Genomic DNA, 24,892 nt, shown 5'->3' with positions numbered 1-24,892 from the left:
GAAATGATGTCTGTGACTTCCCGCAGTCATGGGCGGAACTCCCCGGTGACCCTTGCAGTGCAACGAGCTCCTGCAGCAGGATGGCCTCGGCTCCGTGTCCTCGCAGAGAGTGGGACGCAGCTTGCCTTGTGGGTTTGCCTGGAGATGTCACATTTGGGTCACAGGAGGTCAGCCAGCCTTTGACTGTTACGCAGAGCAGTTGTATGGGAATATTCTGTAACGCTAACGTCTGTAGTCAGAGCTTGACGAGGGCATCACCCAGATTGCCGGGGGAAGGGCAGTACTTTGGGAACTAATTCTTGATAGGTAAGATAGTTAGCCTTCTTCTTCTTTGCCTGGGCGCGGGCACCCAATCTCACCATTTCCGTCTCTGGTGGGGGACGAGCTGTGCACGTGTCTTCTGGTCACCTTGCCATATACAGTTTTGGCATCTAGGTGGCAACACCAAGTCCCTTGGCTTTTTAACTTGTCTGCTTCTTTGGTGTTTCTACATGAGATAAAATGTTAAAGAGTTAAAGGATGTGTCTAAGGATTTCTGGTGAGGAGATGCAGAACTTACTGATACCCCACGCCTGCTGCCCTGAGCATCTTAAGTCTGTTTTCTCCTTTCATATCTCTCTTTTTCTGTGAGGTCTCCCTTGCCCACTCTGATTAAAATTTTAACCTGTTTCCATACCTTATAACAGCAATTTTCTCCCAGTGTTGCACAAGAAGTTTTAAAACATGTAACAGCTGACTATTTAGTCAGGGACACTGACCTCTTTTCCCTTAGACTATCAAATAAAAAAATGACAGCAGCCAACGTAATAGCCATCTGGTGTGAGTGAATCAAAATTATACTCCCTTTTTTCTGTCAGAAGAGCAAAAAATATATTGTTGGTGTGCCACAAAATTTTAATAATTAATTTATGTGTGCCGTGAGATGACAAGATTGAAAATTGCTGCCTTATATTAATTCCCATTACTCTAGTTTATTTGTTTCCTGTAGAAATGATTATTTTCTGATATACTATATCATTTACCATTTATTTTGTTCATTTTCTACCTCCAACTGCTAGGATACAAACTCAACAAGGGCAAGGATTTCTAGTTGTTTTATAGTTGTTTACATTGCATCCTACATGCCCAGAATAGTGCCTGGTGCCTAGTAAGCTCTCTATAAATATTCCTTGAATGAGTGAGTAGCATCGCAGTGAAAGGAGAGAGAATGCCGTGTAGTCATGAAGCACTTGGGCTTTGGAGTTAAATGATCCTGGATTTGAATCCTAGCTTTGCCACTTATCAGCTGTGTGTCTTCAGAAAGCAATCTAACCGCTCTGAGCCTTTGTTTTCTCATCTGCCAAATGATGAAAGCACTAACCTTGAAAGTGTGCTGTAAAGATCAACAGAAATAAATGAAGAGGCAATAGAGCTTGGTGTTTAAGAGGCCAGGCTTTGCATTCCAGTAAATCACGGGTCAGGGCTTTAGCCTCAAGGCCTGGCTCTCCCATCAATCACCTTGTACAATTTTCATAAAGTCTCTAAACTTACATTTTTTACCTGTGAAAGGGATATACTGCTCCCACTGCCTCGTGGGACTGTGGTCAGGATTAAAGGAGATAATCTAGGTAAAGTGTAGACTGACTAGCTCATAGTAAGGATCCATTAACCTGAGCTATTTTGAGGAGATGATAATGTTTATAAAGTTGGTTCCATTGCTGCACATGGTAACTGCTCAATAAATGGGAGATTTGAGATAATAACAATATTGTTAGAACTCTGGGAACTTTTAAATTGATATTGCTGTTTCTCTTTGCATTCTCCCTTCTCCAGGGGGAATAAAAAACAAATGCCTGTTATTTTTATGAGATACTTGTTGCAACTTGAAAATGGGACAGTGAACAATTATGTGCCATAAAATTCTTTGACCTGTAATCAGCCAGTTCTGTTCTGACTTTAGGGGTGATGTTTAGATTTTTGGATTCAGTTGCCACAGGAGCTTTGTTCTATTGGGGGATCATTGGTGTGGGGACTTTTTATATCTTGGCTTTCAGAGCTAATGGAATTGGTTCCAGTGGCGATGGTCTGGTGATATTTTGATGTCTCAGGAGATCAGTTGGCTTCCACTCTTTTGCATGTGAGATGCCTCTTCCCAGCTCTGCTCCCCACGTGCTGTGTGAGTTTCAGCCAGAAACTTCACCTCAACCGGACCCTCCGCCTCTATGCCCCGAGTATGAGCCTGTGCTCCTCCATTTTGCTGTGATCCCAGCCAACTTATTCAACTTCACTGTGCCTTATTCTTCACCTTTGTAAATAAATAGGGAAAATATAGAATGGACCTATATCCCAGGGTTTTGTGAAGACTAGATGACAAATTAGATGTAGAGGTATTTTAAAAGTACTTAATAGTGTTTATTATTATGTTTCTTTATTTAAAAAATTGAAGTATTTTACTACTGTGTAGTTTAAGTTGATGAATGCTTTCCGTATTTTCAAAGTTCTGCGATTTAGCTTCTGCCTGTTGTGTCCAGTGGAATTCTGAAAGCGCCGCGCGAAGAATAACTTGGCATGAGGAGAGCCACAGGTATCCACTGTGTCTTCCTGGAAGCGGTCAAACACAGCTGCCTCTCCATTACTAGTGTAATAACCTAGGGAAATAATAGCCATGAACTGGGTTGTTGTGAAAGTGTTCAAGGTAATGTAGGGATGACCCAGAGATTAGGGTGGCTCAGGCAGAGGAAGCTGCTAGCCAAACTCAGGAAGTCTCACAAAGTGGTTTTTACCTGGTGATCAGGCCTGGGCCCAAATATTAACCCAGAGCTTATCATACTCAGGTGAAACTAGCCCTGTTCTTGGTTCCAAGTCACAGGACAGACTAAGCTGTAATAGCAGAATGCCAAATTTTTAATTTTGCAATGAAAGAGAAAGCGTTTTATGTGCTGGATAGGCACAGGTGTCTAACTAGTACTTTTCCCCTTCAAGGCAAGTTAAATGGGAAATCAAATTATTGGCAGGTGACTTGGAAAGTACGGCATGGACAGTGAGGGAGTAGAGAGAGTCAGATGTTTGCAGGGTTAGGCTCTGTTAGCCTGCCACATCTCTCCCCACAGTACCTGTCCCCACAGTCCAGACTTACCTGGGGTCTGGGGGCTCATGTGAGTCATGCTGGGCTCCCTGGCAGCGTGGGGAGCTGCCAGGGAACCCAGCACTATCACCATTTGCCTCCCTGATTAGTTTTTAAAAAACTAATTCATTTTAGTTTTTTAGCTGATAGACTTTTCCCCCACATCCTTCTGATTTTTTTTAATTTAAATTTTATTTTTCATCAAAGTAAAATATGTATGTTGTTTTCAAATCTTAACAATCATGTATACTCAAAGTGAAAAACAGCATTTCCCTGCCCCAAGTCTCCTTCATCTCTTTGAGTCTTAATCTCTGAAGCAGCCGCTTTCAAATCATTGAGTTGCTGGTTCTGCTGGTTACCTCCATATCTCCGACTGATACGCGTGACTTGCCCTTTCTTGGTGTTTCAATTGGAGATGACCTCTGTGGAAGATGACCGTTACACAGTTCCACCACTTTATCTTTCGGTTTCATTCTTCACCTTCTTTCTAGTATGGTCATGTCTTGCTATTTAGTTAAAACCATATTTATCATTTACATTATTGTGCCAATGTAAGTATTCATGGTGACCTACTCAATGTAGCATAATTATCATCTCCCTCCTCTGTCCCTCCCTCCTTCTCCTCCATTCTTGTTTGCATATTTCTCCACCCACCTGCCATCTTTAAAATGATAAGGGCATTTGAAATCATAATTGCTATGCCTTCACCACAACTAGCAAAATTAACAACAGTTCATTAATAGCATCTAATACCAGCCCATGTTCAAATTTCCCTGATTGGCTCAAAGATGTCCTTTTAGAGTTGGTTAGTTTAACTAAGGATCTAAATAAGGGAACTAGATTGTATTTGGTTGTTATATTTTCTAAATTTCTTTTATTCTATAATAACCCCTGCCCCTTTATTTGTGACATTGATTTGTTGGAGAGATTGGAAGATACCATACATTTATTTGGTGAATAGCTTTCTCGTGCTGTTGCTTGACTTGTTCTTCTTTATTCCCATGAACTAGTCGTTATTAGCTTAGTTTTATTTTTAGGCAGAAATATTCTGTAGGTGATGCTGTGTACTTCTGTTTTGTCATGCCAAGCGGCAGTGATATCTGGGTAATGACCTTTACTGGTGATTAATGTGATCAGTGGGTTCAAAGGTAGCAGCCAGATCAGTCCATTGCCAAGCTACCTATTGGCTTTCCAACACTGATGGTCCTTAGCTAGGTCCAGTATTTTATGGGGCACATAATCTGTTCTTTGCTTGTGTGATTCTGTCCTAAGCCAATAAGTGCTGTTTTTACCCAGCTTAACACCAGATGATGATCTTAATCTCCTTATTTCCAAGTCTTGGTTGGGGTAAGGGGTCTTCTCTGTGAACCCCATGTACTACCAAATAAATGACTGAATGTATATGAAGGTAGTATGCCTATATGTCTTATTGATTAACATTTTATTTATTTATTTTTATTTATTATTATTTTTTTTAATGCTCAGACCAACCGAACTATCCTCAGCACCTGGGGCTGACGCTCTAACCAATCGAGGCACTGGCTGCGGGAAGAGAAGAGAGAGAGAAGGGGAAGAGGTAGGGGTAGAGAAGCAGAGATGGTTGCTTTTCTTGTGTGTCCTGACCGGGAATTGAACCCGGGATGTCCATACGCTGGGCCGACACTCTATCCCCTGAGCCAACAGGCCAGGGCCAGATTAACATTTTTATTTGAACGTCTAATTGAGTTTTTCTGTTGGCTTTGGAAACATAAATAGAAAAATGGAAAGCTTTCCTGTCAGTCATGTTGAAAAGTAACTGGCAGGGGAAAAAAAAAAGATTTTTTTTTTTAAAGCAGTGGAACAAATCAGAGGACTCTGCTCTAACTTACAATGCCTCCCTTCTCCAGGGTGGGGAAACTTGGAAGTCTAGTGGGGTCTTTCTGCCTGTGAGGGAGGGGATTGCAGGGAAGCCACCAGAATGGGCACTGATGACACAGTTATTTGAGGACTTTTTGGTTGTTTTTAGTTTTTACTCCCTTAGTTTGCTAAGAAGTCTTTCATAAAGATTTTTCCTAAACCCTCTTGCATATGAATTAGGGCTTTTCCTTTCCTCTATAATGGGGCCTGGTACCCTTTGATGTGTTTTAGCAGAATTCAGCTTCTAAATACAGTTTGAAACTTAGCTGTACAGTCTCTCTCTCTCTCTCTCTCTCTCTCTCTCTCTCTCTCTCTCACACACACACACACACACACCCTGACGTTCTCAACTGACTTTTTTTTTTTAACTGCAAGAGCCTGTCCAGTAGGAACCAACTTGGATGGCAGGACAGAACTAGGCAGATAACTTGCATCTCCTTCCTGAAAGGTTGGGAAGTTCAGACATGAGAAGCTTCGTGTGCGAGGGGACAGCCTCTCCAGTGTCTCTCAGCTGGAGGTCCCGCCTCCATTGCTATCAGTGTCCTCCTCCTTTAGAGACAGCAGAGGTGCTCTGCCTGTTATCTTAGAAAGAGAAAGATGGGTTACCTTCTTACTGATTTCCATTCTTCTGGAGTTTAAATACTCCGCAGATCCAAATTCTTATAATATTGGTGCCTCTTCTGCCGTCGGAAATGACCTTCCACAGAACTCTCCATGACCAAATTGTGCCCTTCTTTCAAGGGCCAGATCAGGTGGCACTTTCCCTCGGCCTCCTGGCGCGACGTCATCTCGTCCCATCTTCTAGACTCCAACCGCGCTCTCTTTTCATCCTCATGGCGGGGGTTACTTTCATTATAGTTTGTTCACACACTCATGTTACTTCTCCTTTTTAACAGAAAGGTATCCGTCTCTGCTTTGTTTTGACCATAATTATTATTTCATAAATGTTTTGTTACCGTTTTAAATGTTAATTATTAAATTACTTGGGTAACTTGATTTTGTCAGATAGTCCTCTTATATTTCCACTGTGCTTCAGCTACCTGTGGTGGTGTGTGTGGGAGGGGGTTGTCAGTCAGAGGGGCTTTTCTATTTCAGAAGAGGGAGGAAAACAATGTAGAGGAATGGACATGGAATTCTGAGTTAGAAGACCAGACTCATGACACCTCTAGCCCTGCAAAGTCACTGCTTTAGAGAACCTGCTATGCCACTAGGGGCCCTTTCTGGTAACATGGGGGCCTGGAACAGAAGTCACCCACGACTTATTGAAAGTTTAGTTCATCAGAAAGAGGGAAGGGAAGAAGGACTGTGTACATTTATGAGTGGTTTCGGATGGTGCAGAGATGGAGTCTTGGGCTCTCAAAGCCCTTCAGGGCAGTGCCAGCCAGAGAAAGGAGGTCTTCCAGGGACCCCACCCCAGCTGTGCTGGGAAGGATGAGAGTACAGAGCATACGGCAGGGGTAGGGGGAGCCTCATGTATACACTTCACTCTTTAGCCTTCTTGCGGTCTTGCCCTCCACCTACTTGCCCCAGCTGTGACTTTCTCTCATTTCTTGCTTCTATTACCCTCTCTTGGGAACACCTTGGCTGAACTAATACATGGGGCCACTTCTGATAAACCATGACCAGCACTTACACTGAACCTCACATGAGTAATGGAGGACCACCCTCAGAGAGAGCACAGAGGTTCTAACACTATTGATACTCACCTCTGTCGAGAAAAGAGGTGAATCCAAGATCCTGTTGCATTGGGCACCACCACAAGCAGTTTGTCCTTGTTTCAGAAAGATGCTGAGAACCAGCTTTCTCACAAGGTTGTCCCTTTACCATTGGTCTGCCTCTCTACGGGAGGTGCACTCTCCTCAGGATCAAGGAGTATATGGAGCATGGGATCCGGACTCAGTAGACTTGAGTTTATATCCATTTATATGCTGCAAACTTTAGGCTAGTCACTTTTCTCTCTGATGTGGAAAGAAATGTAATACCTGCATTATTGCTAGATGGTAAGGAGGTTCAGATGAGATTTTATATTCAGATGTATGTGGGTGATATATATGGACCTTCATTATTCTAAAGCAACATAAGGAATCTTTCCCCATTACCAAGTTATTTCAAAGCCTACATCTTGTGTGGGTGAGAATCAGAGACATGTTATGGTCTATGGCTCTTTTGCTTACTACTGTGAGCAGTTCCCCACACCACTTGGCACCTTGTTTTCCTCTCCTATGAAATGAGTGAGAACACCAATAGTTTAGAGAAAAGACTTTTTTCTTTATTAAGTGAGAAGTGAGGAGGTAAGGACAGACTCCCACATGCACCTCGACCGGGATCCACCTGGTAAGCCCTCTACCAGGTGATGCTCTGCCCATCTGGGCTGCTGCTCTCTTACTCGGCAACTGAACTATTTTAGTACCTGAGGTGAGGCCATGGAGCCATCCTCAGCTCCCAGGGCCAACTTTGCTTGAACTATTTGAGCCATGGCTGCGGGAGGGGAAGAAAGAGAGACAGAGAGAGAAGGGGAGGAGGAAGAGAGGAGAAGCAGATGGTCGCTTCTCCTGTGTGCCCTGACCCGGAATCAAACCCAATACTTCCACATGCCTGGCTGACGCTCTACAACTGAGCCAACCAGCCAGGGCCTAGAGAAGAAACTTATATAGCATGGAAGATGTGTTAAGTAGGCCAAGGACTGCTGATTATGCTATTTTCAATACTACCTATTTAATTTTTTTCCATCAGGGTTTAGAATACCACAATAGTTTTCTAGTGTCGCACTTGAACGTGGTGTATCTGGTTAAAGGAAGTGATTTTGTAGTCCTGTGATGTTGCTGCTTGATAAGCTAGTTACAGGATTTATGGATCCTTAAAGCAGAAGAGTAATGTTACCTCCTTCATAAGATTGCAATGAGGATTAAAGGAGGTTATTGAAATAAGCCATTGAGCATGGTGTTTGGCATCCAGTGAGTACTTAATAAGTGGTAGTTTTCTTCCTCTAGATTATAAATTGCTCTTCAGTTTTACTCTCATCCAATAGCACTGACTAAAAGTTCCAAATAAGCATAGTACTACTAGGTGCTTTTACTTTAACAGGGTGCTAAGGGAAGGTCAGGTTGGGGTAAAGGGTGGAGGGAGCCAGTTATGTTTGTTTATTTTAAAATAAACAATAGCGGTATCTCATCTCCTTCCCTTGGTCCTGCGCCTGCTGAGTCACTGTCCCAGCGTCCTGGCCCCTGATCTCTGGCTGTGTCTGTGGAATCCAGCAAAGCCCACAAGAAACCAGCACTAGCAGAACATTTTGAGGGATTTTGTTTGCGTTCCTGTGCTTGCTCTCCTGGCAAGATAGGAAACCTTTAATAAGACTTTTCCTAAATGATGCTGCATGTGCGATGTGGACCCCCCCTCCCCCCGTTCCCCTAACAAATGACCATTTCATGAGGTTTCTTTTCATTTTTTTTCTTCTTCTTCTTTCCTGCTACCCTGTGCATTCCACAAAGAGCTTATTCCTCTGCTGGTTACTGATTGATGGTTCTACTCTGTGTGCCCTTTAATTTTGCAATAAACCAACAAGGAGTTGAGACCACAAACTTAAAGAGAATTGACTTATTTATTTGACTGGATTCACTAGAGTGACAGGCAGTTTGAGTCATTTCAGTGTGGTCCTGGGGAGGGCAGGAGGAACCCATGAGAAGGAACACTGGGCGGTCAATAACGAGACAGAAAAGAGCTTCCTTGTCCTCCCATTCCAAAGCGGCTGGGCATCCATGCTCAGCAGCGGTCCCTTTGCAGGCCTTGATGGGAGCAGGAAGTCTTCCACAAGATGTGCCCACAGCTCCGGGATTCTGAACTCAGAGGGACTTGAGATGTGTGGAAATGGACAGCTGCCCTCCACAGGGCCCGGATCACGTACTTTAAAGTATTGCAGACACCTGCCTAGGTCTTTTCAGGCCTTGTCTTTTGGCTGGATGATTTCAAAGACCAAGAACAAACCTCTGCCCCTACCACCTCCATCCCAGGTCTGTTTCCACCATAAGTTTGGGGGTTCCATCAGGAGGTCAGAGGCACTAGTACACTTCATGAATTGATTATCAAATACGCTGAGAATCAACTAACGTTTTCTCAGTTAGCACCACCATTGTACAGAGAGTGACCAGTCTGAAAATAATATAAATGAATATCATTTCAAGTAGGAAAACGAGAACAAACTCCTCGGATGGTTCAAGTAGAGACTAAGTAAACTGAAGATAGCCCTTGCAGAACACATAAATACTATTATCGTTTATGTTTCGGTATTACTCCACACCCAGGGCTGCTCTCTGCGGGTTGAAGGGAAGCTGGAAAGGCAGGTGCCCCCACGGAGTTTGTCCCAGCTCTGAACTCCTGTTCCCGATCCCAGTGCTGGTGGTGGTTCTACCACATTTAACCCGCTAACTGCCTGTTCCTCCTCTGCTCTTAACTGGCAGCCTTCTTCCTTCTGAAACTCTTGTCATCACTTTTTAGCAGAAGTGAAAATATTAACAGAGTAGGTAGTGGTGGAGACAGAAATAGAATCCAAGAGTTGTGTCCTTTCTCTTGCGTACCTGCTGGAGCATGGTTCCTGCCCGGCCCGCGGACCGGGTTTCCCACTCTACCAAACAGCGTTCTGAAAGTCAGCCAGCTTTTTCTTGCTGCTGAAAATTTGTCTTAAACGTTTTGTCCAGGTTTTCCTTTACATGTGACTATGTGTTAAGCAACGTGAGGCTTGGTCAATCTGATATCAGCAAATGCCTTGCTCTGAAGAAATTAATCAACAGTTATCTATGAGGCTATGAATGTTCATGTGGAGACTCTTTTATGTGGTAGAACCAGCAAAGGCCAAAGAGCCAGACAGACCTGGTTTGAATCTGGCCCTCCCACATGCTATCTATTTGGTCTCAAATAATTGCTCAACTTCTCTGAACTTAAGCTTCCTCATCTTCAAAACTAGGATAATACTGTGTACCTTACTGAGGTGTGAGGATGAAAGGAGCTAATGTATGTTAATCACTTGATACAGTGTCTGCTCAATAAACATTAACTTCCTCCCTTCTCCCTTCTGTCCTTGAGAATGGGGACAAGGATCTGGAAGTACACAAAATCTCCCAACATTTACACTGGAGACAGAGGGATAGGAATAACTTACATGAAATAAGGAGAAAAACCTTCTTGTACTAAATTACCTGGCACTGACTCTAAAGTGGAAGTATTAAGAACTGAGAGGTCAGCTGGGCCCAGCATAGTTAGGAAAGAGTTCATCGAAGAGACTATATTTGAACTGGCCCCAGAAAGGTGAAAATTTGAAGAGTAAATCACGAGGACATTTCAGACTGAGACACTTGGGTTGACGATGAGAGCCAGAGTGAACCATGGAAAATGTACAATGTCAATCTCACAAAGATCACTTTTCTTTCCCAAAGAAAAAAGTGAAGTTAAGGGAATAATAAGTAAAAGGCCTCTATTTGTTAGGCACCTGCTAGGTATTAGGTCCTGTCTTAAGTGCGTTATATGCCAACTCATTTGTCCTCACCGTAGGCATGATTATTATTTTAAGTAGCCTTGACCTGCGGTGGCGCAGTGGATAAAGCATCGACCTGGTTGAGGTTGCCGGTTCGAAACCCTGGGCTTGCCTGGTCAAGGCACATATGGGAGTTGATGCTTCCAGCTCCTCCCCCTTCTCTCTCTCTGTCTCTCTCTCTCTCTCCCTCTCTCTCTCCTCTCTAAAAATAAATAAATAAAATCTAAAAAAATGCTTTAAAAAATAAGTATATAGTTGAAGAAAGTGAGGCACAGAAAGAGTACTTACTCTACCTGAAATGATACAGCTAGCAGGTGGTGGAGCTGAGATGGAAACCCAGGAGGTCTGACTCGAGTCCACCCACCAGACACTTAACAGCTGCTTTCATTAACTTCCCGGCTTCCTTCATGAGGTGGTGAGGATCAGCTAAGACCATTCTGTGAACATACTCTGAAAAATATGAAGTGCCCTACCTGTGTAAAATGGTCTCATTATTCCTGTTAATGACATCAGATGATAAGTGAACACGATAGCCACCTGGAAACGAGGGAGGAAGCGCTCAGGTGCATTTATGCCGTGCGGGCCGAGCAGCGCGTGCGCCTTGCCACCTCCTCAGCGGCTCAGCAGCCTGCCACTACCTCAGGGTCCCCATGGGGCAGTGCTCTGGGTGGCTGTTAGCAAGCTATCAGAATGGGCATTGAGAAGCGCTCCCGGGCAGCACTCAGGTGCATTTATGCCGCGCAGGCCGAGCAGCGCGTGCGCCTTGCCACCTCCTCGGCAGCTCAGCAGCCTGCCACTCCCTCAGGGTCCCCGTGGGGCAGTGCTCTGGGTGGCTGTTTCCAAGCTATCAGAATGGGCATTGAAGACTGAAAACCTATTTGTCATCTGGCATCAAGGCCTGTGCCCCGAGTGTGATCTGTCTCTGGCCAGCACATCTGTTTTATGGGCCTGTAGTATGTGGCTGGAAGTTGGCTTGTTAGTGACCGTGGTGGAGCATCTCCACTTCAAGGGCATTGCCGTGCGAGGAAGCCTGCCCCCTACTCACCGTGTAAATATTTAGTCATTTTCATTTATTTTTTCTAGGCCTATTCTTGTGTCTCTCCTGTGTTGACTCTATTGAATTGTAGGTTATTATTGTTTGTTTGTCATTTAAGTATGGACACAGACAGCATTGCTTCCACTCCCAACCCCCACCTCCATCCCCTTTAAAAAATATATAACACCTTACACAATATCCCTTCCTTGAGGATAGCGAGTAAATAGTTTTTGTTCAAAAGCCCATCTGCTGAGGCGGCTGCTTTGGAAATTTGTTCCTGGACTGACCTTTGACCTCCTTTGAACAGATAGTAAGTGACCTTTGCTTCTGTTTTATACCACACATTCACTCTGGAGGTAGAATTGGATGCACACACTTTGGGTTTCAGAGTTTGGAGAGCCTTGTGGTTAATATGCTGTTTGCCTTGGTGTCATAGAGCTATGAGAAGACAGAAAAAAATAATCCCCCCCTTCGGAGATTTCTCACAGGTGAAGTGAGACCAGAGGCCACTCTGTCAGCTTTTCCTTCCCATCAGCCCCTGCAGCCACAGTATGTGTGGCTGGTGCTGGACAAGAGCAAAAATGGGTGTTTTATCCTGCTGGACTCCCCCAGGAGCTGTATTTTCAGACCCACCGTCCCCCTTGCCGCCCCCCAGGGAGCAAGTGACTCAACAGAACTGTTTTCTTGGTTTCAAATGAGTCTAAGGAGGGGAAATCAGTTTATAGCAGCCGTCTGTGATGGACTGATCACAAAGCTGTGTCTTTCTAATCCTCCTTGCAAATCAAAGGGAGGGGAATCCCCAGAGCCCAGAAGGGCACATGAATAGAAAGCACCATCAAGTAACAAAAACACCTAAAAAGGTCAGCAGAAACTCAGGGGGCTGTTGGAAATTCACCTCCCCGGCCTGTCTGTGGGGCGCAGTGGGCAGTGAGGGAGTGGGCGAGGACAACCAAACACACTGCGTGAAAGCTGACGAGGCCACAGGAAGTGTATGGTGCAGTGCGGGCTGGCAGGAAGGCTTCTCCCACGTCCGGGAGCCGCAGGGCCGCCGGACAGTCGGCCGTGCTCTTTTGCGAGCCCCGGCCGGACTGAGACCTCCTTGGTGCCGTGCTAGCTGCAAACCTGCACGCAGTGGCCGAAGGCAGCCTCTGAAGCTACAGCGAAGGCACTGCGCAGCTCACCGGGGGTGCGTGCTGTTTCCTGCAGTGGGCCCGCGATCAGTACAGGATGCTGCCGAGGTCGGGCGAAGGTGGAAACAGCACACCAGCCTGCTGTTTGTGGCCTCGTGACAAACCGTTGCTCCCTCCGAGGCCCGACCCAGAACCAACGCGTGTTAACCTCAGCCCCGTCGGGGCCAGTGGAACAGCATGCCGACGGTGGAAGCGAGCTCTTCACGCCTACGTCTGTGGCGCGGTAGTCGCTTGCCCCGGGTTTCCACTGCATCCCCAGCATGTGCATCCCAGGAGAAGTAGGCCAAGGAGAAAGCCACCCTGCCATGCCACACGGGTTTTTTCTTATGTTTACCTTGGCCAGAGGGCAGACACAATTCTACCTCAATGCCTTCCCTCTGAGCTCTCAGTGGTCTCGAGGCCATGGCGAAAGTGAGGTGGAAGGGGTGTTATTATCAGTCCCTCTGTGATTGTGTGTGTGTGTTTGTGCAAAGCTGTGGAGATTCTTTTCCTCCTCCTCTTGCCTCATACTGGGTGGATGTTTTCTTTAGGGACTTGGAGGAGGCAGTGTTTTTCTAGTCTTTCCTGTGAATTTCACAGTGAAATCTGCAAAAGAGGTAGTTTTTTCCCCCCCCCCCTCCAGGTTCACAATAAGAGGTGTGAATTTTATGAAGATTTCTCCCTCCTTCTTTTTTTTCCTTCCCTTCTTCCTCATGGATCCTCAGGGTTGGCAGAATTCAATTAGGAATGCCTCAAATGCTGGATTTCTTAAGGTTGGAGATGATGAGAACCAATGATAATGGGAGAATTTTAAGTACCACCAAATACTAATGCAAATTGAAATGTGTGACATTTTCCACATCAGCCTTTTACATTTATATATAGATGTAACACAGTTATTTTCTTCACATTTTCTGTGGACTTAACACTTAAGTACAGAGAGGTTCGGAGCATTTCCCAGAATTGCACAGCAGATTAGTGACCTAGCCAGCAATAAAAGGCAGCTGCCCGACCCCCACAGCAGTGTCTTCTTCAAGCCAAACTGAAGTCCGATCATTTTACCACAAATGTTTCAAAAGGAAAATCCCCCAGAGCCTTTCAGATTTTCCCAGAAAACAGTTGTCATATAGACCTTCAAGATGGGAATAGCAGGCTGCAATACGAAAACTTTATCAGTGCTTTATTCTCGAACTGACAGTTGATATTCTCTGGGCTGAAGCTAACGAAAAAATTACTTTTTTCCATAACAGAATGATTTATAATTTTCCAGAGCTTGGGAAAACTAAGCCAGTGGATAGTAAAACCAGATTTCTGATGCTTCAGCTCTAAAATATTTGGTCTGACTTCTCTCCTCACAACAAATACTGGAGATCACTTTTCAAAGCTGGGAGTGGGACACAGAGTAGTCAGGGGAATGGCAGGGGTGACTCTCTAGACCCACTTTTGGGGGGGACATAGCCTTATACCCTCCCTGTGCCCAACTCCCTCTTCCCACTCTTCTTGTGGTTTTCCCCCTGCCCCTCGCCCTTCCCTACCCCCCCCCCCACGCTCCTCCCCTCTCCCCCAGCTCCTGTCACAGCAGATGGGTTGGTGCAGACACCATCCTGGTCGGGAGGCAAGAGGAGAGTATGGTGACAACCACTCCAGGGCCTTTCTCTCAAGCCTGGGTGATGAAAGGACTCAATGAACCTTAACACTTTCTCACAGGAAAATTCCGGCCTCTATCTCCTTAAAAGCAAGACATTCAGCAGCCCATTACCAGAGCAGGATTAAAACTCAGAATTTCTGACTTAGCCGAGGTCTCTGCTTGGATAGGAGGGCTAAGTCACTGTCATCTCTGTTAATTAGGATCACTGCTGGTACCCAAACCAACATTGTTAAAAAGTGTACTTTAAGCAGATAAACCATTTTTAATTAAAAAAGAGAGAAAATGAACAATGCCTGCAGAGCCCCTGGGGCGTGCTGGGCACAGCAGCGGGCAGACAGACAGTTTGAGAAACATCAGCCCCTGCAGACTCTCTCTGTTCCTCCGAGGCTGCCTCTCCTCTGGCGGGCCCGGGTGTGCAGCGGGCTGCCTGTTTACTGGGAGCTGTGAGTATCAGGACAATCACTGCATCTGGCCTGCGTGCCCAGTTAAAGTGATTCTGAAACTCCTCTGATTCTCTGTGTTAGACTGTGGCAGGTTTCTGGCAGGCAGTGGGCGGAAGGAGGAAGCAGGTGTTTTTATGGGCAGAGACAGGTCCCCGAGATGCCTGAGGTTTCCTCACGATTCTTCTAGCTTGGCCTACCTTTAAGCTTGGTTGTACATAGACAGGAGTTCCATGAAGAGTTTTAGTTTCCAGGCCTCCTGTGGGCCTTGAAAATGACAAGCCACATGCATCTGAGGGCACCGAAGACCACCAAAAGGGTTGGCAGAATTTGTGAGGAATGCCTCAAACACTGGACACTTTCATCAAAGCTGAAGTTGTTTACCTGTTTGACTTATGGTTAGTTATTAGTGTCAATCCAGAAGGACTCTTGTTACAAGATTGTGCTTGCTACAGTGTAATGTTTTGATAATATTATAGTGTCTTCCTGGACATCAGATCCCTTTGTTCATTGCTTTTATAGCTCAGGTTCTGTAGATCAGGACATCAGAGCGGCCTGGTAAGGTCACCTGTCTGTCCGTGAATCTGTAAGAGTTCTCCTCTCTCCTCTGCCCAGCGGTGCCTTAGGAGCGACAGTGGGCAGGGAGGCCTGCCATTCCGTCTTCTTGTCTATTACTAATGATTGATCTCAGACCGATGATGCTAGTTCACTCTTTGGAAGGCATGGATCCCCAAATTTGCCTCTTACCTGTCCCCACAGACATGGCCTTAGGTCTTTAAAAGTCTTACTTGTAAATATTAAGTTGTTTTGCTGACCATAAATATCTCTTTAACTGAGCAAACAGGGCCAGATATCCTCTTCCAACCTATTCTGTCCCTGGCTGACTACACACTGCCATCTTCTCTGTCACCTTCCAAAAGTCAAATAAAAGGAGCTTCTTCCATCAAAGGCTGTGCCTGTAGGCCTGGCAGTTTCTCACTCTGATTTCTCCAGGGCTGTCCCATTTTCTCTCCTGCCCTCTATTTTCTAGGACTCAGTGGGTTGAATATACCAAGTAGCTGTCCATAGAAACCCCAGCAAAAATACTCCCAAATATTTCAATCTAGGGTGCATCAGACTATAGACACATACTGTGGCCCCATACAGCAGCATGTATTCTAGACTGAGAACAGAAGGTGTGAGTAGGTCATGGATATAGCCTAGAGGTGGTCTGGTCATAGCACAGCTGAAGAAAGGCGGGTCCACCACAGGTAGATGGCCCATTAGACACAGAGACGACTAGTGGAGAGTCTGTTTCCTGACCCTTGGAAACTGATGGTTCTGCTGACCGGCTTATTCTGCTCCTACCCTCTTGGCTCTACGTATTTGTGCTCTTAAACTATATTTTTGATACTTAGCAGAAATGACTCATATATTTTTGTCTGTGTATTGGTTGGTTTTTCATCCCTAGAACCCTCTGCCTTCTGACCAAAATGGCTTTCATTCCCACCCACCTGCCTTACTAGGTCCTAACTGGTTTCTGTTTCATCTCTTTTTCTCTAGCTTATAATACGTATGTTGGTTCTTTATGAATCTGTACCCTTAAGTTTCTTCATTGTTTCCATAAACTGAATATACATGTTAAACTACTGTACACAGAAGGATCAAGTAGGATGCAGGTAGAGAAGCTAGAAACTGCAAGGGAAAACTTGGAACCCAGGGGCATGGTCTTTGAAGGGAGATATCTCCCCTCATCCCTTTGTATGCTTTGCCTTTGGAGGGGAGTGTTAAAAATAAGGCTCAAGGTCTATGGGATATAATATAAGGGACAATTTCCTATTCAAGTGTACCTGAAGTATCCTACAACCAACAAGGCAGAGCAAGGAAACCCTGGGAGTAAGTGGTCACTCCATGTATAAAGCTGAGTGGAACCCTGGGTGAGTAGCTCAGTTGGTTAGAGCATTGTCCTGATATGCCAAGGTTGTGGGTTCGATCCCCAGTCAGGGCACATATAAGAATCCACCAGTGAATGCTTGGATAAGTGGAACAACAAATCGATGTTCTTGCTCTCTCTTCTTTTCTCTTTCTATAAAATCAATTTAAAAAAATAAAAATAAAGCCTGACCTGTGGTGGCGCAGTGGATAAAGCGTCGACTTGGAAATGCTGAGGTCACCAGTTCAAAACTCTGGGCTTGCCTGGTTAAGGCACATATGGGAGTTGATGCTTCCAGCTCCTCCCCCCTTCTCTCTCTCTCTGTCTCTTCCCACTCTCTCTCTCTCTCTCTCTCTCCCTGTCCTCTCTAAAATGAATAAATAAAAATAAAAATAAATAAAAATAAAAGGCTGAGTGGAGACAATTGTTACATTACAACTTGCTGGGCTTCCTTAGTCCCCCAAGTAGCTGGATGGTATTCTTCCTGTAGAGTAAACTAAGTTGGATTCCATCTCCTCCTGGCTTCAGATGTAATCATAACTATTTTTAAAAGAGTATTTCTTCTTTTAGTTCGAGTTGCACTCTGGCCTTCGGATTTGTAATAGAGGGTAGTGGGTGGATATGGGGTAGAGGTGGGAGGAAAAGGGGATGTTGTATGGTTTAAATAAGCCATACTTTAGAGAAATGGCAAAAATTGCAGAGGCAGTTTCAATTAAATTTGTGTTGCTTTTGGAACATGTCAATAGCAAATATTTGTTCTTAGCAGTAGGCTTCTGCTGTAGGAAAGAGGGATCAAGCATGGGTTTTGTATCTAACCATGCAAGGTGCAAGTCAGCACAGAAGAATTAAAGTCAGTGATGGGGCTAACCTTTAGTAAGCACCACACTAAAGATTATATATGGATTATCCAGTTTAATCCTCAAAACCCCATGAGTTAATTATTATCATGCTCAGAGAGGTTATGAGACCTGCCCAATGTCACACAGCTAGTAAGTAGTAGAACCCAGGATCTGATATCAGGTCTGTCTGACTCCAAAGTCCTCACTTTATTCACTGTGCAAACTGCTCTTGCACAGATTTGCTTCCAAGCTAGAGAAGTTCTAATCTTTGCAACAGAGGCGAAGCAGCAGGAAAGCCCCTTAAAGTGTCAGTCTGAACTCACTGTCAGAAACCAAATAGTGTTAAGACTTTGTTTGTAACTTGTAACAGTATTTTATAAGTTATTTTAAGAATGTAGTTTTCTAGTATCCAGATTGGCTCAGAGGACAACACATCTATAGGCTTCTGCCCAAATTGTGATTATTTGTCATCAATACTATTTAAAAATGTTTCCCTTTTTTCTGTTCTCGGATGCAACAAAACACAACGATTCAGTAAGATGCTGTGATTAGCACCGCCTTGGGTTTGGTTGCCATGTATGCCTTCAGTGACTGGGATCTCAAAGTCCTAATGAGAAAAGGAGAGGACGATTAGCAAGACCGCTGAGGAGCTTGTTCTTGTCCCGTTGGAGAGTGAGAATGTTTTCTCTGTCTTCTCTTCCATTAGAAGTGGAACTGAGAGTCATTAACTTTTGAGATCCATCTGTGCAGTAGTTTGGTTTTAAGCTCTTCAGGATATCATTGTATCATTTTAATTCTTATGTACAATAAAATGTCATCTCAGTGCAAGTTTCCACTATAGGACCAATGAAATAGTAGTAAAAGTGAGAAAAAGTGGTCTATTTTAGTAAGTGTCTTATTTTTTAACATACAAGTTTCTAAAGAAGGCCTACAATGCCGTTACTTCTTTATTTTTCTCTCTATATATGATGACATGCTTTGCATGGTAAGTCTTCAATAACTTCTTATATTATTACTGTTAGTATATTAATTAGAGTTCTATTTTAGAAGAATCCCCTTAAAAATAGAACTTACCTATTTAGATCTCTCAGAAGCTACACATTGTTTTTTTTAACTAGGACAGATAACATTATTTTCTTCGTTGGTAGATAAAGCACATAGTATTTCCAGACAATGCCAATATCTTATTGGTCTTGCTTTAAATAATTACTTTTTCTTACTAATAGCTTTAGACACATTTTCTGCCATAAAATATTGCTATTCTTTTCTTTTCTTTCTTTCTTTTTTTTTTTTTTTTTTTTTTTTTTTTTTTGCTATTCTTTTCTTACTGAGATTTTTACACAAATTCTTAGCAACTAAATAGAATTTCGGACTAAGATTGGTAGAAATGATCAATTACTAAAGTATATCCTGATAGAGAAAATTATGATTCAGTGTTTTATTATTACATCCAATTGTCTGAAGCGTAGAGAATACACTAACTTACTAACTGATACCGCATCATTCAGAAGAAAATAATGATAACAGTGGCCTCTGTTTATTGAATGATGACTATCTGCCAGATGCAGTGTTAGGTGCCTTACGTTGATTATCTCATTTAATTCTCAAAACAGTTCTATAAGATCGGTGTAATTTTACCTACGAACAAATAAAGCTCCAAGGTTTAAGTACCTTTTCCAAGGTTCACAGTGTCAGAGCCAGAATTTGAACACAGTTTTAGTGAACTCCAAAGCCTGTATTATAAAGAGAGAAATGAACACAATTCCTATTCCTGCCCATGCATAAGAATATTTGTTTCTTAAAAAAAAAAAAAAAAAAATATATATATATATATATATTTGTTTCTTACAAGAACAAACTCTTCTATGACCCTTTCCAGCCTTTTTAATTGAAGGCGTTGCATATGTGGCTCTTACTAATCCAAATGAAAAGTAGCGATATAAAAGAACATGAACGATAAGCTCAGCAAATGCTCATGCAATGCTGTAATGTCTGATCGTGGCTGTAGAGCAGCTGGAGACTCCTGAGCCTGGTTGACACACAAAGACCTGGGGAAGGTTGTCTTTGCTAATAGAGCACTTCATTTCTTCACCTGACCTTGCCACTGTGCTCCCCGCTCAGCCCTCAATTAAGCTGCCATTGGGATAGGATTTATAACGTGTCACTGGCCATTCAAGAGACAGCAACAGAGGTGTGGCTGAAAAGCTGGACAATAAAGAATGGAAATGATTTTCATTTCTGTTCAAATGAGGATGATAACAAAACCATAACTGACCCCCTAGGACAGAATAAGACAGTCCAGCTAGGTGCATATTTTGGGTACTAAATGCCTCGTAACCTTTTCATAAGATACATTTTCTCTGATGGACCAGATGCTGGTAGTTTCTTTCTACCCATGGTGGGAGCGCCCAGACCTAATGATTAGTATTAATGATGTTGCAGTTTTCCGGGAGAGAATCCATATCTTATTCTTCCTGGAGGTTTCTAAACAATAGAGTAAATTTTGTGAGAATTTTAAAGAAAAATCATAGTTGTTTTTTTTTTGACTGAACCAAGTATGAAAATATTATGTGGCAGTGGGCCATGAGAATTAGGTAATTTTAGTCTTATCTAGGAATTTCAAGTGTGATGAACTTCATTTTGAATAGGTAGGATTATATTAATTTGCATTTCAAATATATAGTGAGACTTTGGAATTCTTTTGTCAGACTTCAAGTAATTTAAAAGAAGAGTGTTATTCCTTGAAGGATGAATCTTACTTTAATTTCACGAATTTGCAAATAAAACTGCCTTTTGACTGAACAAGGGGAGAAGCCACAGGCATCCCGATTTTGAATTGTTGCTTTTATTCAGTACTAGTAGTTAATATCATGGGTTGTGGATATAATCTTAAAAATTAAAGTCTAATAAAATGTGTATGCATGCATATTAATTTTCTTGTTAGCTTTCATTTATTCAGCAAATACAATGTGTCTCAGTCCCAACTTATTCAGCCTTTAGGAAGAGTTGATTAGAGGTTTAAACTCTGGAAAAAAAGTCAGCCTGTTTCCTCAGTGTTCCGTGTTTTGAATGACCAGTGGGCATTGCCAGATATTCGGGCCTACAGATAAAACTGATGAAAGTCAGAGCTGGGGTTTTCCTACCTGTGCACTTATCAGCCTTCCCCTAAGCCACAGTCTGCCTTTTGATAGCTCTAATAATTAATTTGGTCTTCTCTCTTCTCCCCACCCCCCACCTTCTCCCTGTCTGTTCACAGGTTATCTTGACGAATCAAATTACAACCCATCTGAGCGGAGCCCTCGCTTCTCAGGCAGACCTGGTGTCTCCAGCTGATGATTTGTCCCTGTCTGAAGGTAAGAGATCTGTCCTAGAGGGGCTGAAACTTGACACTGACATACAGCCCCACCACCTCCTCTGCCTCCTGTTGAGAGCTGGGAGACGCGGCTAATAGGCCCTGGCCAGTGAACCCAGCGGAGCCTGGTGGTTTAGGCTTGGCCACCTTTCCAGGCATCTGATCCCTTATATTTGGAGAGTCTCTTGCTCTGTCACCGTAAGTGAGCTTCCTTTTGCACCCAAGTGTGTCATCTTAATAGGCATCCATCACCTTCACCTTGAGGACTGTCACTCAGGTGTTGTTTTTGGGTCCTTAGTATGAGGGCAGGTGAACTGCTGAATGACTCTGTTTTTGAGACCAGTGGTCAAAGGGTGGCTTTCCCAGTGTTCCCACAGCACGCCAGCCCTACCTGGTGCTGGGCACTTTCAGACTGGGTGAAGGCGGACGCCGGCAGGCTGTGCTGGTGAGGCGGCACTCCCTATGAGCTTTACAGAAAAACGCCCCGCGCTGGTAAATCTGCAAAATTTTCTCCACCCTCCCATGCTCGCAAAGGTCAGGCTGGCTATGGTTTACGTAGCTAGGGGAATTACACCACGGAGCCAGTGGGTGGTTTCTAGTTTTGTTGAAAGTTCTTACTTGACATTTCTGAGTTCTGCTAGGCCTTACGTTCCTTTCACCCTCGAGTCTGTGCGGTTCCTCTTTCCAAATATGTCTTCCCTCTGTCCCTTCTTTTCTTGTAATTTGTACTGTGATCAGCTGACTCACTAAACTCACCGCTGGATTATTTTAGCCACATTCCAAAGTGTCTTCCCAACTCCGGACTCCGCCATGTCCGTCCTGCTGCCACCAAGTGGAACTTGCCTGGCTTTCCTTTACTGTGTCACTCTCCTACTGAGAAATCCTGGAGTCGTTTCAGCCCGTTTTCTGAGAATGGGCTAAGTTGAGAAACTGATTTGAAAATATCCAGGATATATTTACACCATGGAAGTCAGCAAATGCTAAAAATCAGGGTTTTGTTGTTTTTTGTTTTGTTTTTCCTTTTCTTTTGCATGCATCTGTTTCCAAAATACCACTAGATAAAGTCAATAATTCTTAACGCGTTGCAGTCTGGTCTTTCCTTCCTGTTGAACCTGTGGTCTTGCCGTGACCTTGGCTGGAGCTCCTACTCCAAGTGTGCTGCCTGCGGCCCCATCCTGCCCCGTGCCTCTGCAGGGACAGCTTGCCCGTTCTTGAATAGCAGTCCCCTTTTTTACTTCTTCCTCGCCATTTCCTCCCAAACCCCCCTACTCTGTCGAGGTTTACTTAAAGGCCACCTCTTCCACAAAACCTCCTTACCTGTTCCAGCATACATTGGTCTCACTCTCTGTTGCTTCTCTGTGGTCCCCCTATCTGCTCTTCTATATAAAGAAAAGGTCTAGAAAAAATTAATTTAACTTTTCATGGTTTCCCCTGACTAGATGGGCAGATATTTTAAGGACACCGACTATCCTGTATTCTTTTTGTATCCATATTGGGCCCGAGTGACTAGCAAAGTTCTAGGCACATAATAGGAGGTAAATAAATGCTGAACCGATACCATAGTAAATAACTTGGTAAGCATAGTAACCAGGACCCTGACCTGTGGTGGCACAGTGGATAAAACATCAACCTGGAATGCTGAGGTTGCTGGTTCGAAACCCTGGGCTTGCCTGGTCAAGGCACATATGAAAGTTGATGCTCCCTGCTCCTCCCCTCCTTCTCTCTCTCTCTCTCTCCCCCTATCTAAAATAAATAATATCTTAAAAATGAAACAGTAACCAGGAGAGTCTCATAAAGCACCTATGAACATCATTAAAAATTGTTTTATTTCATACACATCACAAACGTTTATTCAGCTCTGAGGAGAAGAAACTATCTTGTTTCCTTATTTGAAAACCAATAAGTAAGAGCACTGTGCTTTGTCTCGGCTTCCTGGTTTATCTTAAGCAAAGAAGAGGAGTGAACAGATAACGGAGGAAATTGCTTTGGGGCTCCAGTGTAATCGCTTCAAAAAAATGGTAACGTGATGTTCATGGCAAAGGAAGGGTTACCAGCTAGTTCTTAGTTCTCTTTTTTTATTATGAAATCCAAGGGAGAATGGAGATGATTGATTTTTAGATCTTTTCCTTGCATAGCTGAGCAGGTAAAGAAGCTATAGAAATATTTTTCCTGAAGACTATAATGAAGTTACTTACCAGTGAGTTAAAATGGACAAGTTTCTTAGGATATTTATACCTATTCAAATATAATTAATTACAATGTTTGTTAATGTTACTATGATTAATATGTATAAATTACTTTGTTGTTATTTCAGGCATTTGTGGTATCAGCCTTGCCATTGTTTTATTAGCTTTGTGATCTCGAGCAGGTTTTAATCATTTTGGCTTCAGTTTTTGTTGGGGTTTTTTCTGTTAAATGACAGGTTGAATGAATATAAGATTGCTAAAGTCCTTTCTAGCTCTAACACTGTGAAATCCTAATGTGGATCTGAAGATACTCTGATTTTTCAGGGTGGGAAGAATGACCTTGTTGTCCTAATTATGCATAATAGGAAAGAGCTTAAGGCATCTTGGCATCAATAACTTTGGTGTGCCTATAACAGTCTCTTCTCCTTATTGCTGCCTCTTTATCTAGAAACACTTCTGGTCTTGTCTGTCTCTGCCTTTCCACCACACAAACGTGTGCACAAGTGTGAGCAAAGTAGTGTGAGAAGCACCCTGCCGAGTGAGCTCCAGGTCCACCCTGTCCTGTAATGGAGTTCAGCTGCAGAGCAGAGGGCACTGCTCAAACAGCGCTCCCTGGAAAACAGTTGTGGGGTGAGAACAAGCGGCCACCGAGCAGCCAGCTTATGATAAAATGATCTGAGTTGACCTGAGAGAAGTACTCAGCAGGGGCTGATTCAGGGAAATGAAGTTCCCCTTTGCTCTGACACAGAGCAGGGAATGCAAGTGACCTGGCCCAACTGAGAGAGCTTTTCCACCCCAGTGGATCCTGTACTATTAATATCAGCCAGCTTCAGGCCCAGAGCATCGCCCTGCTGAGATCAAAAGAGCCCCTATCTTCGCTGGAACAAGGTCATCTGCACGGGGCTGTAAAAGCAAGCCCTGGCTGGCTCAGGGACCTCTGTAGGGGAGGAGAAGTCAGGAGATGGGAGGTGCTCTCTCACGCTCCTTTAATCTTGGCTGACCAGCTGTTGCCCTCCCAGTGTTTGTAAAGTTGAGAGTTCTTTGTTTTTGTGTTGCTTGTGTGTGTGTTTTTCATATTAAATTGGTGGCTGTGTTGTTCCTTGCATTATGTAGACCCATGTTCACTGCTTGGGTCTGCGGTATGATTCCCGTCACTGAGGTTTTGTTCCCCTGTTGAATCATCCAGCTCCCAGGCAGGAGAGCGGAAGGGGGAGAAGGGGACCCCGAGGCCGAGGACTTCCCTGCGTAGCTCCTGCCCCGTAGCCTTGTGCCCGGAGAAGGAATGAGAGGACAAGTGGAGTTTTCCCTGTTTAGTTATAATTCCTCATATGTGCAGTGTGCTTGCCAATGTTTAGAATCTTTCACAAATTTATTTCATTCGTTTGGGAGAATGGAACTTTCAAGACTTAAAAATTGACCGTTATACTGTGAGCCTCAGGTCAGAAATCAGGATTTGTGTTTTTATGATCTATATTGCTCTTGAGCAGACACTGTGAGTCAAAGTATTTCTCTAGTTTTAAGAAAGGTGGCCAGGACACCTTTCTTAGATGCCCTTGGAAGATCTTCCCAGTGGTCGATGAAGATACTAAGGATGATTGGGTCCTGGCCATACGGAATATCCCTTTTGCCCATAGTGATCAGGAAAGAAAGGATCTAATAGTCCAGCTGGCCTAAGACACCATGTCTTATTCTGAAGTCATCGGGATTTGAGCAGAAAGACTAGCTGAACCCCTGAGGTGAGACTGACATACAGTGGCGGTAGGCGTTGTGTGAAACCGAAGCTCTGC

General features: G+C 43.8%; 1 protein-coding gene and 1 long non-coding RNA gene across 6 annotated transcripts in view; one reads left to right on the top strand and one right to left on the bottom strand.

The window, feature by feature from the left end:
• The window catches only part of RAD51B (RAD51 paralog B), a 603,012-nt gene that overhangs the window by 397,281 nt on the left and 180,839 nt on the right, over window positions 1-24,892 (top strand). For all 5 annotated transcript variants that reach the window (XM_066388052.1, XM_066388051.1, XM_066388050.1 and 2 more), the window contains one exon: window positions 20,824-20,920. In XM_066388052.1, coding sequence (XP_066244149.1) covers window positions 20,824-20,920 — 97 coding nt within the window. The remainder of the gene's footprint in view (window positions 1-20,823; window positions 20,921-24,892) is intronic.
• LOC136407731 (uncharacterized) lies at window positions 285-5,842 on the bottom strand. Its single transcript, XR_010752002.1, has 2 exons — window positions 5,606-5,842; window positions 285-487 (listed from the first exon to the last, which is right to left on the bottom strand). It is a non-coding gene; the product is annotated as an uncharacterized lncRNA (long non-coding RNA).

Source organism: Saccopteryx leptura, chromosome 6, assembly GCF_036850995.1.
Source record: "Saccopteryx leptura isolate mSacLep1 chromosome 6, mSacLep1_pri_phased_curated, whole genome shotgun sequence".
Taxonomy (NCBI): Eukaryota; Metazoa; Chordata; class Mammalia; order Chiroptera; family Emballonuridae; genus Saccopteryx; species Saccopteryx leptura.
This window is presented reverse-complemented; position numbering and strand designations above follow the sequence as displayed.